This window comes from Diospyros lotus, chromosome 13 (assembly GCF_014633365.1).
Source record: "Diospyros lotus cultivar Yz01 chromosome 13, ASM1463336v1, whole genome shotgun sequence".
Lineage (NCBI taxonomy): Eukaryota > Viridiplantae > Streptophyta > Magnoliopsida > Ericales > Ebenaceae > Diospyros > Diospyros lotus.
Window position 1 is genome coordinate 28,641,496 of NC_068350.1, and position 13,771 is coordinate 28,655,266.

General features: G+C 39.0%; 1 protein-coding gene across 1 annotated transcript; it reads left to right on the forward strand.

Annotated features, from left to right (window-relative positions):
• The first annotated feature begins 78 nt into the window (after positions 1–78).
• Positions 79–4,618, forward strand: LOC127789162 (WEB family protein At2g38370). Its single transcript, XM_052317964.1, has 2 exons — positions 79–512; positions 2,686–4,618. Exons 1-2 carry the CDS (start codon positions 198–200, stop codon positions 4,264–4,266), a joined length of 1,896 nt encoding a protein of 631 aa, XP_052173924.1. The 5' UTR covers positions 79–197; the 3' UTR covers positions 4,267–4,618.
• Positions 4,619–13,771: the final 9,153 nt, after the last annotated feature.

Genomic DNA, 13,771 nt, shown 5'->3' on the forward strand with positions numbered 1-13,771 from the left:
ACGTTACGCTTTATTGGTAATCCCGTCACTATTCAATCCCAACGTCTCTCTCTATCTCTCACTCCCCCCCCCCCCTCTCCCCCTTGTCTCTAGGACTAGGAGCCTACCAGTGCAACGACAAAGTTCACGGATCCATCATCGTTCATCTGAGTCGGGAGAAGGTTTTCTAGGGTTTGAGTTTGTCGGTTTCGAATTCGATGGCTGCCGAGGCCTTGGACTGCGGTGTTCGTCTGGTTTCTGAACCATCGGAAACCCTAACGACTACTGCAGTAGAAGTAGACTCCCTTCCACCACCAGCAGGAGCAGAAGAAACTAAGGTTACTACTGGCCTTCGCGGAACCGCTACCCCGAACGAAAGCGATCCAGGCGGTTCGAGGAACAAGAAGATGGAGAATCCGAGGGCTGAAATCGACACTTCGGCCCCCTTCGAGTCGGTCAAGGAGGCCGCCACTCGGTTCGGCGGCTTCGGTTTCTGGCGACCCCGTTCCCACCACAAGCCCTCCGAATCTCAGGTCTGTGCGTGCTTGTGTGTGTAGTATTGAGGCCTTAGCTGTAGGGGGCCTTGAACTGCTATAAGTTATGAATTTCGTTTTCATTCTACATGTAAATTTGATTATTCTGCCTCTTGTTTATATATATATATATATATATTGGAATAGGGTTCCGAGCCTTTCGGGTACATTGTGCATTCTCGCAATTTCTTTCTTCTTTTTTGTTTTTTCTCTTTTGATTCTCTTCTGCTTGGATTTTGCTTATGTTTGACCAAGTGTCCCTCGTCAAAGAAAGGTTTGATTTTTTAATAAATAAATACGACTCTATTTATGATTGCAGCTACTTTTTTTATTCAGCGTGGCCTTCCGTTTGTTGATCTGATTCTTTTTTTGGTTCTTAAGTTTACTTACTAATTGCTTCTTTTTGTTTTTCAGAGTTTTTTCACGTTGCAATGCTGTACGGCTTCACAATATTCTTCATTTGCATCAGCGCATCTTCATTTGCAATAGTCTTCTGATTCTGATTTTTTTTCTGTTTGACGTATATTCGCAAGCTGCAGTAGGAGTATTAATCTCTGTTTCTCCATGTAAACGAGTTATAAATCTCATTTGTAACTTCCAATTTTTGGTTACATTCAGAAATATGTAAAGAAAGTCATAATGGACTCTGCAGGACCTAGGATCAAGCTTAGCAGGGGATTTTTGCTGAGTTTGGCTGTTTGACTCTAGCTTTTGAAATACATAAATTAAAATTTACCCAAAAACAACCTTGAATCTTGATAAACTACAATTATTTGTACTATCCAAAATGTGTAATTTATTCTTCCATTGGGGTGTTCTTGTTCTCACCAAATAATTTGTTAATCAGACACTACCTAATTGTTATTCCACTCTGCAGTTGCATTGTTATAGGAAATCTGATTTATTTTGATTTTGGTTTTTCATTTCAGCTTTTATTTTTATTAAGATATGTTTAAATTTCTCTAGATTTTAGCTTTATCTTTAGTAAGATTTCATTATCTTTTGTTTTTAATAACATGCATTAGTATTTTAATCAGTAGGCGATTGATTTGGAATATGGTTGAGGTTTTGTCCCTTTGATGAATTCTCCCTTTCCCACTCCTTGCGGCCCCGCATTGCGTGGTTTGCCTTTCAACCCTATGATTTTTTGGAACTCTGTTGCATATTTTTTTAGTACCAACACTTCTGCAGTAAATGTGGATAGAGTAGCAGTACTCTCCTGGTTTTTATTTTCTTATGAAGACTTATATTTGTTCCACTAAAAACATAAACAATCAAACACATATCCTTCCCCCGCCCAACACACACGTGCAACAGAAAAGGTATCCCATAAGCTGCTTGTAGTCATCATAATTGCCATCTTATGTACTATCCAATATGTTGAATAGTAATCTGGTTCTCTGATATGTTTAAAGCCTACCTTGGCTGTGAAACTATAGATGATCATGAACACCCTAAAAATGTTTTTCTAGCTCCCCATCTTTTCTTTCATCTCCTTGTTACAGCTGTTGCCTCTGCTCATTCTTTATTTGGATGATAATACTTCATTTTTCTTTGGTACACGGCTTACATTTGGCACACGGCTTACATTTGGCACATGGCATACATTTTTCTAAATGATTGTTCCTGTGATATTTTGTAAATGGCATCCTCCAGGTTACAGGCTAGAGTAACTATTTTGTTTCTTTTACATTGGAGCCTTGCATGTTCTTATAAACCCAATTGTGACTATCTTAATCCAGTGCATGATGATTATTTTTTTTAGGATTTTTCTTTTACCTAAAATCAATATGCAGTCTATGAGGTGAACTTCCTTTGCAGTTAAGTGCTACTGCTGCCACAGTAGATTTAGGAACAGATGGCCCCTCTCTAGAAGAATGAAATGTAAATCTGTTTCTGGAATGGTTGACCTTTGCGTCAACTTCTTAATTTTTCAAATTGTAACCCCATTCCATGAACATTCTGTTGGGTCCACTTTCCTCCATAAGTAAAAGATAATCCTTACCCAAAATCTATTTTTATAATTTTTGTTTAGATTTGAGGACCCTTGTTCTATACTAAAGACCAGCTAAATGTTAACGCAGGCTAAATGCTAGTAGAATTTCCTTCATTTGATTTTATGTTGATTTTTTCTGCACTAGTTGATGGCTGACAAGCTGTTGATCAATGGCAGTATTACATTGAAGCGGTTGACATTGCCAAAGTGGAGGAACGGACTTCAGAATTGGAGAAAGATCTTATTGCAAAAGAAAGAGAAACACTCGATGTCTTGAAAGAACTGGAAACAACTAAAACAATTGTAGAAGAACTAAAGCTAAAGTTACAGAAAGAAGCCTCAGAAGTGAATGTAGCCTCCAATCCAAATTTAGATGCTAAGAATGTAAATCCCGGTGTTGAAGTAACAGAAAAAAGGAATCATCAGAATCCCGATGGTGGTATCCAGGATCCTTCTAATGCTTTCAGCCTCTGCCCCTCTTCAGCTCCGGGATTCATCTTAATGGAATTGAAACAAGCCAAGTTGAACCTTACTAAAACCACAAACGATCTGGCTGACATTCGTGCCACTGTTGAATCCTTTAACAAGAAGATAGAGAAGGAAAGACTTTCACTTGAAAGGACTCGGGAGAGGTTATCCTTAAATTCCTCAAAAATTTCATCACTCGAGGAAGAGCTGAAAACAGCAAAAATGAAGCTACAAGTGGCTCAAGATGCTGAAGCTATAGCTGATTCAGATAATCCCATCAGTATATCAAGCGAACTTCAACGATTGAGTTCTGAGACAGAACAATACAAGAAAATGGGAGAAGCAGCAAAGTCAGAAGTTTTAAGAGCAATGACTGAGATTGAACAGACAAAAACTAGGATTAAAACTGCTGAAATTAGATTGGTTGCAGCCAAGAAAATGAAGGCAGCTGCTAGAGCCACTGAAGCTGTTGCTCTTGCTGAGATCAAGGCCCTATCAAGCAGTGAAGTCCTTGCTGAAGCTAACCAACTGAAGCCTGAGCAATCAAGTAATGAAGTCTTCTCTGAAGCTAACCAACCAAAGCCTGAACAGGTTACTCTTTCATTTGATGAATATTCATCTCTAACCTCAGAAGCTCGAGATGCAGAGGAAGCTTCTAACAGGAAAGTAATTGATGCCATGCTTCTGGTTGATGAAGCAAATTTATCAAAATTGGAGATTTTGAAGAGGGTAGAAGAAGCTACAAAGGAAGTCAAAAACAGCAAGGTGGTCTTGGAAGAGGCTCTGAACAGAGTGGGGGCTGCAAATAGAGCAAAATTGGGAGTTGAAGAGGCTCTAAGGAAATGGAGGTCTGAACATGGTCAAAAAAGACGTTCGGTGCAGAAATCTACCAAGTTCAAGAATTCTTACCCTTCTCAGCTCCGGAAAGACTCTCATCTGCTTGATGTAAATGGATCGAGTCTTGTTGATGATGACACAAAGCCAGTGTTGAGGCCAACCCTGTCCATTGGGCAAATACTAAGCAGGAAGCTGCTTCTGACTGAAGAATTTGAGAATGGATTGCAGGTAGAAAAAGGTTCATTTAAACGAAAGATTTCACTAGGTCAAATGCTTAACAGACCCAATGGTGATGCATCCTCTATGTGGAAGGCTGAGAGGGAAAGCAGCCTCAAGCAGCTGCCTGTCAAGAGAAAGAAGTTTGGGTTTGCTAGGCTCTCGGTCCTTGTGAGGAAACAAAGTAAGAAAAAGAAGAAGCCAAGTCCTAATCCGCTATGCCGGGGCGGGTATTAGTCCATTGCTTCAGATCTAGAACTGACTCCATAGTTTTATCTTTTTTCTTTTTGGTTGTTTGATTTATTCGTCCCCTGTGATTGTTTACTTGATGGCGTTTTTGAGTGTCCTCTTTGACTTAGGTGGCTAGTCATGCCTTTCCCTATGTTTATTATGGATGTATGGCAGTTATTTTCCACTTGCCTGATTGCCAAATGATGGAGTATGGAATTCTAGTATCAAAAGGTTGGTGCACTCTCTGGAATGGACTGTTCCATTTGGTGTATGTGTTCTGAATAGTTGGTGTTTGTGTCTTCTGCTAGATGAGCAGTTGGTGTATGTGAGGAGATATATATTCTTTGGCTTATTTGCCTCTCTGGTCCCTAAACTATAACTCTCAACTAATAGTTATAACAGTTACATTTTTTTTTTTTGGCATTAGTCGTTACAGACAGGAAAAGGAGCAACTCCGTGAGATGTCTAAGGGAGATCAAACATGTTGGAATTATGATGCATAATCACGTGCATTATATTAAACATCACAAAGATAAGTACCTAGTTAATGCAGAAGGCAGGTCTTTAAGCCTTCTTTTACCGTTAGCCTCCTTATTGATTCTGGTCAAGCTTGTAATCACAATATAGAGAACACATTCCTAGCACAATTCACATACTGGCAACACTCTTGATATTGCATATTTCACTGTTTATATGATGTCTCTGATATTTTGAGTCCCAGACGTTTTGCAGAGGGCTATAATTATAGGGGAGAAAACTTTAATTGATAAGATTTAGGAGATTAAGATCAACTACAATTTTATTTTCAATTTTATCTCACTTAGAGATAATATCCTGTTATCAAATTAAGTAAAGAATTTATCTCATCCAATCTCAACCTAGTCGACCCAGTCGAGAGCTTGACATATAGAGTCAACTCTCACTCATAAAAGTTGACTTCTGAGACCGAAAAATAAAAATGAACAAAAAAATGCAATGCAAATTAACAATATTTGCATCTAACCAATAAAATGCCATTCCTTGAAAGATTTTTGGAATAAATCAAGCTCCAAATGAACACCTCAACAAGATCCGTTAATATTTAAGAAATTTTTACAAAATGTTTGAAACCAAAAAGAGAGACCCATTTTATTAGAAGACAAGATATTGTAACAATGGAGGAAACAAAGTGTGCTCAAAATTGAGAGATAATTAATAAGAACTTGCATAAGAAAATGAGATGCAAGGAGAACTTACCTTAATGATGCTCGAATCAAGAGAAGTAGAAATATCCAATCACAATATATGGCCCTCACCCAGGTCCTGTAACACCCCAATTTCTGGGAGCGTTAGGTAACGTAAGATTCCGGGGATATATATATATTTTTTTCAACAAACAACAGAAACTCAATATAAACCGTTCTTCGAAGATCCCGTTACATCTTCTCAGTATATCAACTATGAACCATCAATAACTAAGATAGGTTCACTAACACAAATGTGGAAGCTAGATCGAAACCTTAACAGGTCATAACCGAAACTGAAACCACTTTATTTATAATATAAAGTTGCACCAACGCTTACATGATGTTCTCAAAATAAACAACATAACTAAAAGGACATAATATAAAATATTCTTTAATCGCCGTCACTTCTCGGCAATTCCTTTTCCTTTCGTACTACTGCCTTCACCTGGAACGTTTGAATATTCCAGGGACATAGTCCAAATTAGATGTTGAATCATCTAAGTGAGAGTTCAAAATCACATTTTTCATGAAAGAATGCAAGACATGAAATAAACCAATACACTCGGTAAGCCCTAGCCCAAGAGAATCCCACGCGCTTAACCCTGCCACGGGAAAAGAGTAATTTCTCTAAAAGCTATGCCACCACACCGACTCGACGACATGACGACACGACGCGATTCTAGCTTAAATGGGGCTGCCAACGCATCTCACCAGAATACGTTCTCACCTTAAGCATCCAGGAACCACCATACAATCCAAACTCCAAAATTTCACATGGACCACCTAGTCATCCTAGTGTAACTTTCCTAGCTAAACGGCCTGGCACGAAAATCAAGGCGGCTATCTTGATATGCACACTAGCATCAGATACCCCTATTATTCCGTCACGCCCTTGGAAAATTACGGCTACACTATCCAGACAACATCTTAGGCTGACATCCCACATGAACAACACTGTATGGACCACCTAATCGTCCTAGTGCAATTTCCTTGACCAAACGGTCTGGCACGAAAACCAAGGCAACTATCTTGACATGCACACCAGCATTAGATACCCCTATTATTCCGTCACGCCCTTGGAGAATTATGGCTACACTATCCAGATAACATCCGAGGCTGACATTCCATACGTACACACAAAACTCAAGACAATGCCATATTTCACAATTCAATGCATCATATAAACAACATTTTATAAAATGCAATGCACCAGTTCAAAACGTTTAGGGATAAACCTCCCTCATAAAAACCAACCGTCACCGATTACCATTTCAATGCACAAAACTATTTTGCATGAAATCCACAACACATTTAGGAAACACAAACACCAAGTTTTAGGGTAAACTACTCACCTCGACATATTTGGATCGCCTCGATCCTCGTGCACGACCTCATTTTGCGTGCCCAAACACAAGCACTTGAACTTACAGTCAACCTCGAACCACAACACTTCCTAAACACCACAATTAATTAATGAAGCATTAAAATCCATTTTTCTCAAATTTTCCTTAATTTCCTCTATTTTCTCCCATTTTTCACCTTGGTAATTCCAAAATAATTATTTCCTCAACTATTTTCCAAAATATTTCAATACAGAAAATTCTAAAATAATTAAACAAAAATTCTGGAATCGAAATTACCAAAAACCCCTTGCTCACGCGCCCTCACGCGCTAGGCGTGTGTGTGAGGGTGAAGGCTGGCGCGTGACTGCATGTGTCACCGTCTTCTTCCTCGAGCCAGTCGCAGGCGGTTGCTCCGATGACCTCGAAACCGGTATCCCCTTAAAGCCCTTCTTCAGTCGATCACAACCCCACAAAAATCAGGCAGAAAGGCCACCAGAAAATGCCTCGAAAGGCGAGTTGCAGGTCGCGGTGGCGGTCCGCCTAGGGCTTTCCGACCGAGCTTCAATCGGCCACCAAACGAACACGAAAATACCTCAAAATGCTCCCAAAATGATCCTTGATGCCTTGCGACCAAAAGCCCTCTATCAAAGCTCCAAAAATCATCCAAAAACGCGGTCGATTTCTTGCAAAAATTTAGAAACCCTCAGCCCCCATTTTATAGCAATTTTCGGCCACTTTTCGTCCAATCACCGGCCAAGGTTTGGCCACCAAGCATCCTTACGCCGTATAGCACCTCCCCCAAGCCACCCTCGGCCGTCCCATCGTCGAAAACGGGCCACGTGCGGTGGCAGTGCAACGGCCGTTTTCCCTTTGTGTTCACACTGCCAGACTTTGGTTTATTGCATTTTCACCCCCCTGATTTTATCAAATCTCATTTTGGCCTTTTCCTTGATACCCTTGATCTTCCCAACACCATCACTAAGTCCCACAAGTCTTGTACTTTTCACTTGCCCCTTGAAACTTCTGAATAATTACCGTTTTGACCTTCCATGGGCAAAATTAGAAAACTGCACTTAGGCCCGGCTGGTCGATTTAACCCTAAATCCATTCGATTCAACCCGAAATCACTTAAGGGTTGTTTTATACAATAAATATTAGTCCTTGACATGCTCCGTTGACTTTCTGGATGTCTCCTACGTCGATTCGATTTCCTCAGCCCGGCCGACAGCTGTACCGAAAACTGTTCCCGATCCAATTTATTTCATCACTAAAAATCACAATTTAAATCACTCGTCAATACTATACAATTTTCCTTAATCTTCTAGGGTCTAGGGTACTTCCCCTAACTGATTCGGCTGCCTAAAGCTGTGATAGTGTACCTTAAAATCTCATTTTTTCGCAAATTCCAACTATACCATTCATTAAATATCATTTATATCCTCATACCATTCCCGGGTATTACAAGTCCCCAAAGAACCAGAGTGGGTGCGCTACTAAAATAAAGACAACCTGGGCCTGGAAGAACCTGTCGTGCATGCAACTAGTAAATACCAGAAAAATTGATAAAGGAAACTTGCCATCCCGACATGAATATCAAAACCACAACCTACTATACAATAGCTAATCTCTAGGCTTACATAGCCTAGGCATGCATAACATACATCACCGATACTCTGGCCACAAAATACAACATAATCCATACAAACCCAAATAAACTGAAGAAAGATACAATCAGGAAGCGACAAAATGCACAAAAAGAAACCCCAGGCCAACAATTGCCACGTCTGCATGGTCCTGTACACCGCCTAACCCTAAAGTCAAGAACCACTAGACTTGCCTACAACTGGGTCCTTGCCTTTACTTGTAATGAAGAGAAAACAATATGAGTCCAAATGACTCAGCAAGCTCATAAAGAAAGGAAGGACGGATAGAGTAAGTGCTAAGAGTAAACCTGTATCTCAAATGCATAACAAATCGGAACTCATGCATAACATGGTTGTAAGTTAAAATCATAATATGACATACATAATATACAATTAATCATTATGCCCATAATCATAAAACTCATGTAAATCACATAATACTGTAATTAAATACATACCTGAATCCATAACAGAAAATATCGTAATGAGAAATATCAGTTGAAGACGAAATGTCAGAATCTGGTTTCTCCCCCTTGACCTCAACCGTAATGATGGAATAATATGACTGTAATTGCTTTTTATTATATTGGGTAAGGAGAGGACCAAACCCCTTATTTATAATAGTAGAAGTAGTCTCATATCAAGACTCTTATCAGTTATCATTATCATCATCTTCTAAACCAAATAGAATTAGGATTAACCATTATCTTATTAAATTCTTATATTTATCTTATCAGATTAATACAATTATATCTGATAATAAACTTGATTATCTCATCAGATAAATACTATAATATCTGTTGAGATATTTACATTAATTATCATGTGAGCCACAAGATAATTCTTACATTCTCCCACTTACCTCATATGATATTACCTTTATGATTTAATAAGAAAGAACATAATGTGCACAAATAATCATACTTTAATTCTCTTTATTTTGGTTACCATAATGTCATTATTAAGTTAAAATATTAATGCGGGTCATGGCGGTTGTGAGTCAATTCTTTCTAACCTAGTCTCTTCCGTGTACCACAACACTAACTTCCAACTTAACATGACCTTTAATGAAGATGATAATGACGGTCAAACTTTAATTATTCCTGTCAACTTTATTCTAAGCAGTTATGTATACAAATAGAAAACAGGAATATCAAAAACATATGAAATCAAAGTGTCAAATGCATAAACTTTAATAGAGTCAAATTACATAATACCCAAAATACCCATCCTTTCAACATATTTATTAAATATTTTTGTGGCAATCATTTTGTCATAGGATATGCTATCATAAGGTTGGTGCTAATATACTCTATTGACATTGTATGTTTATGAACTTCTTCTTTAACGGCCAAGTATTTAATTTCCATATGCTTGGCACCCTTGGAATACTTGTCGTTTTTAGAGAAGAATACTGTTGCAGAGTTATCACAATAAATTTTCAGCGGTTTGGAATACTGTCGACAATCTGAAGCCCTGAAATAAAATTTCGTAGCCATAAACCATGAACGGTGGCCTCAAAGCAAGCCACGAACTTAGCTTCCATAATGGATGCAACGATGACAGACTGCTTCGCACTTTTCCATGAGATTGCTCCTCCGACTAATAGGAACAAGTAGTCGAATGTTGATTTTCTGGTATCAACACATCCGACGAAATCCGAATCTGAATAACTAATCACCTCAATATGATCGGATCTTCTATAAGTGAGCATGTGATATTTAGTTCCTTGCAGGTATCTGAAAATCTTCTTTGTAGCTTTCCAGTGATCAAGGCTTGGATTACTTTGATATCTGCCTAGAACCCCGACAACGAAGCTTATGTTTGGTCTAGTGCAAGTTTGAGCATACATTAGGCTCCCAACTGTAGATGCATAAGGAATATTTCGCATTTGCTTTTGTTTCAATTCATTTTTCGGGCATTGCATAAGGTTAAATTTATCCCTCTTCTGAATTGGAATTACCCTTGATGAGCATTTATCCATATTGAATCTCTCTAGAATTTTATTAATATATGCTTTCTGAGACAACCCTAACAATCCTTGTGATCTATCATGGAATATTTGTATTCCTATCACATAAGTTGCCTCTCCCATATCTTTCATTTCAAAATTCTCAGAGAGATACTTCTTGGTTTCATGTAATAAACCAAGATCATTAGCAGCAAACAGAATATCATCAACATACAGGATTAGAAAAATAAATTTCCTCCCACTAACCTTCATATATATATATATATATATACACTGATCAACGGTGTTTTCCTGAAAGCCAAAAGATGTAATGGTATTATTAAACTTTAGATACCATTAGCGGGAGGGTTGCTTAAGTCCGTATATTGATTTCTTTAATTCACACAATGTGTTCCTTTCCTTTAACTGAAAGACCCTCAGGTTGATCCATATAGACCTCTTCCTCCAAATCCCCATTAAGAAAGGTAATTTTTACATCCATTTGATGTAATTTCAAATCATAATGAGCCACTAAAGCCAAGACGATTCTAAGAGAATCTTTCTTAGAGATTGGTGAGAAAGTCTCTTTATAATCGATGCTGCCTTTCTGAGTAAAATCTTTGGCAACAAGTCTGGCTTTATGCCATTCAATATTTCCTTTAGAGTCACGTTTGGTCTTAAAGACCCATTTACATCCAACTCTTTTATACCCTTCAGGCAATTCAACGAGATCGTAGACTTGATTTTGATCCATAGATTTTAATTCTTTTTTTATGGCACCTAACCATTTAGTAGAATCATCACATTCCATGGCTTGCTTAAATGAAACTGGATTGTTATCAATTCCTAAGTTAAATTCAGACTCTTGTAGATAAATCACATATTCATCAGAAATATCAGATTTTCTGTTTCTTTGAGATCTCCTTAATGCCATTGCTTGTGGTTCAACTTCTACCGATTCATCATGGAGTGTTTGTTGTTCTTGACTGTTATTTGGTTGGATTGCAACTTGAGGAACAACAACTGTTGTTGTGGCATAGATTTTTCGAAAAATGTCCACTCGGGGTGTTTCTAATTATTAAATTCAAGCGGACGTATTTTTAACGAGTAATTCCAAGTGAGAATATTTTTTTCGAAGAATAAATCATAATTAAATGACAAATAACACTTATAATATAAATATTCATGATTTTGAGGATAAAATATTCCAAGGAAAAACATGGCACTATTCCCTATAAATTGCATATTAAACGAGTTGTTGGATTTTTTTGGGGCACGATTCCCAAAGCTCCTCTTTGTCTCCTTCCCGTAGCATCCTTGCGGCACAATGGGGCCTTGCGGCATTCCTTCTTCTTCCCGCATTTCCTTGCGGCACAATGGTAGCTTGCGGCATTTCCTTGCAGCACAATAGTGCCTTGCGGCATTCCTCCTTGTGGCAGCCTGCTGCAATGCTTCTTCTTCCTGCAACCGCCTTGCGGCGCAATGGGGGGCTAGCGGGCTTGCGGCAGTCTGCTGGTGGTTTGTGGCATTTTCTTGCTGGCTTGCGGCAGTCCGTTGGTGGCTTACGACATATCCCTGCGGCACCACAATTCTTCTTGCGGCAACATCATATCCTTGTCTTGCATCTTCTCTTGCGGTAGTCTGCCGCTAGTCTCATTCTTGCGGCCACATGCTTGCGGCACAATGGTGCCTTGCGGCAACACACGTTTCTTGCGGCAGCTAATTAATCTTCTTGCGGCAGTTCATTGTTGCGGCACTTCATCCTTGCAGCACACTAATTCTTCTCGCGGCATTTTGCAGCACCCTGAGTCTTCTCTAGCCAATTCATCCTTGCAACAGTGTGATGGGCAGCACCAAAGTATTATTTTCCAAAAACAAAATAGCAAAGCAGAAAACGGAAGGATGTGATTATTCTTCCTGAAATGTGGTGCGCTGTAAATTCTTCCCGAAATAGCAGCCTCTTCCCGGACTCTCCTTCTCGGTTGGGATCTCATCCCAACGCAGCAAGCGGAACAGCAAGCTTCGCTTGCTGAATGTTCTCCTTCCCTGTTATTTTCTTCTTCCTGGCAGATTCTAGCTAGACGCGTGGCCACCTGATCTTTCCCTTGAGTTGCTTCAGCCACCCAGTTTCCTCCCATCTTGCCACGTGTGCTCCATGCCATCATTTCCTTCCACATACAAGCAATACACATGCTGCCACCATCTAATTGCTATACTTCTATAATATACAAATAAAATAATATACATGATTTAAGTTCCAATTCCTCAAGCCATGATGTCCCGCGGGCTCTCTAATAAATCTCTTTGCCTATGATGTACATATAATATGCATATATATATATATATATTCATATAATGTGCATGCAAGCCACTACCTCCCTCAAGCAAGTGCCCATGGGGCCCCACCTTTGTGGTTTGTCCCCCATAATCTCCCATTGCAATGCGCCCATGATGAACATCCAACATACACCCACGTATGTCATGGACTCAAGTAATAACCCAATGGGCCCCTGCCATTTCCTAATGGAATTATATAATATATGAATATTACATGAATATAATTGAATAATTATATAAGGTGTATGCAATTGAATAATTATATATGATGCGAGTAATTAATTAAGTTAAGTGGAGAAGAATTAATTAATTATATTGTGACTCCTCTTGAAGGAATTTATCCTCACCTTGTACAATTGGGATCTCATCTCGAAGATATATCAAATTTAGAGTAATAGATAACATCTAGAAGTATCCTGTCAACCTAGAGCTTCATCTGGCTAGGCCCCTTAGAGGCCAAGAATCTACTCTGGCAGTTTACCGTAAGGTCCACCTTTTCCCGGAGGACTCCCTAAACAATTAAGCCCTTCAGGGGGATTTCTCTTAAGCCTACCCGAGTGCTCGTGACATGATTAGACCATTTCTTGTCAGGAAAGATACACATTAATATTTGTTAATCATCTCTTTTATTTATTAAATTATTTTATTTCCTATACTAACTTAAGCATCGGAGGGCATACGCGGGTGAGGAATCCCCACGTGTCTTCTGACTTGTTCTTGTGAGTGCAGTTATACCCCAAATACGCAAGAGGTTACTCTCGGATAGATTAATCTATTACCAAAAATACCCTTGAGGGTTTATCCAAGACCCCCGAAGAGATAATAGGAGACCGGAGCTACCTGACGCACACTTCCACAAGCAGACACCTGCCAACTGTTCGTTTTGCTCTACCGCAACTCTAATATTACCACATTACAAATTATAATTGTTGTATTTTTTACAACAACAACTGTATTAGTCTTGGGCATATGAACTTCCACCCTGACTTCTTGAATGCTGACATTATGCAT

Excerpts from the sequence above, each read along its gene's own strand:
- LOC127789162 (XM_052317964.1), top strand. The coding sequence starts at position 198 with ATGGCTGCCGAGGCCTTGGACTGCGGTGTTCGTCTGGTTTCTGAACCA. Across the intron at positions 513-2,685 it reads ACAAGCCCTCCGAATCTCAG|TATTACATTGAAGCGGTTGA; the intron begins GTCTGTGCGTGC and ends GATCAATGGCAG.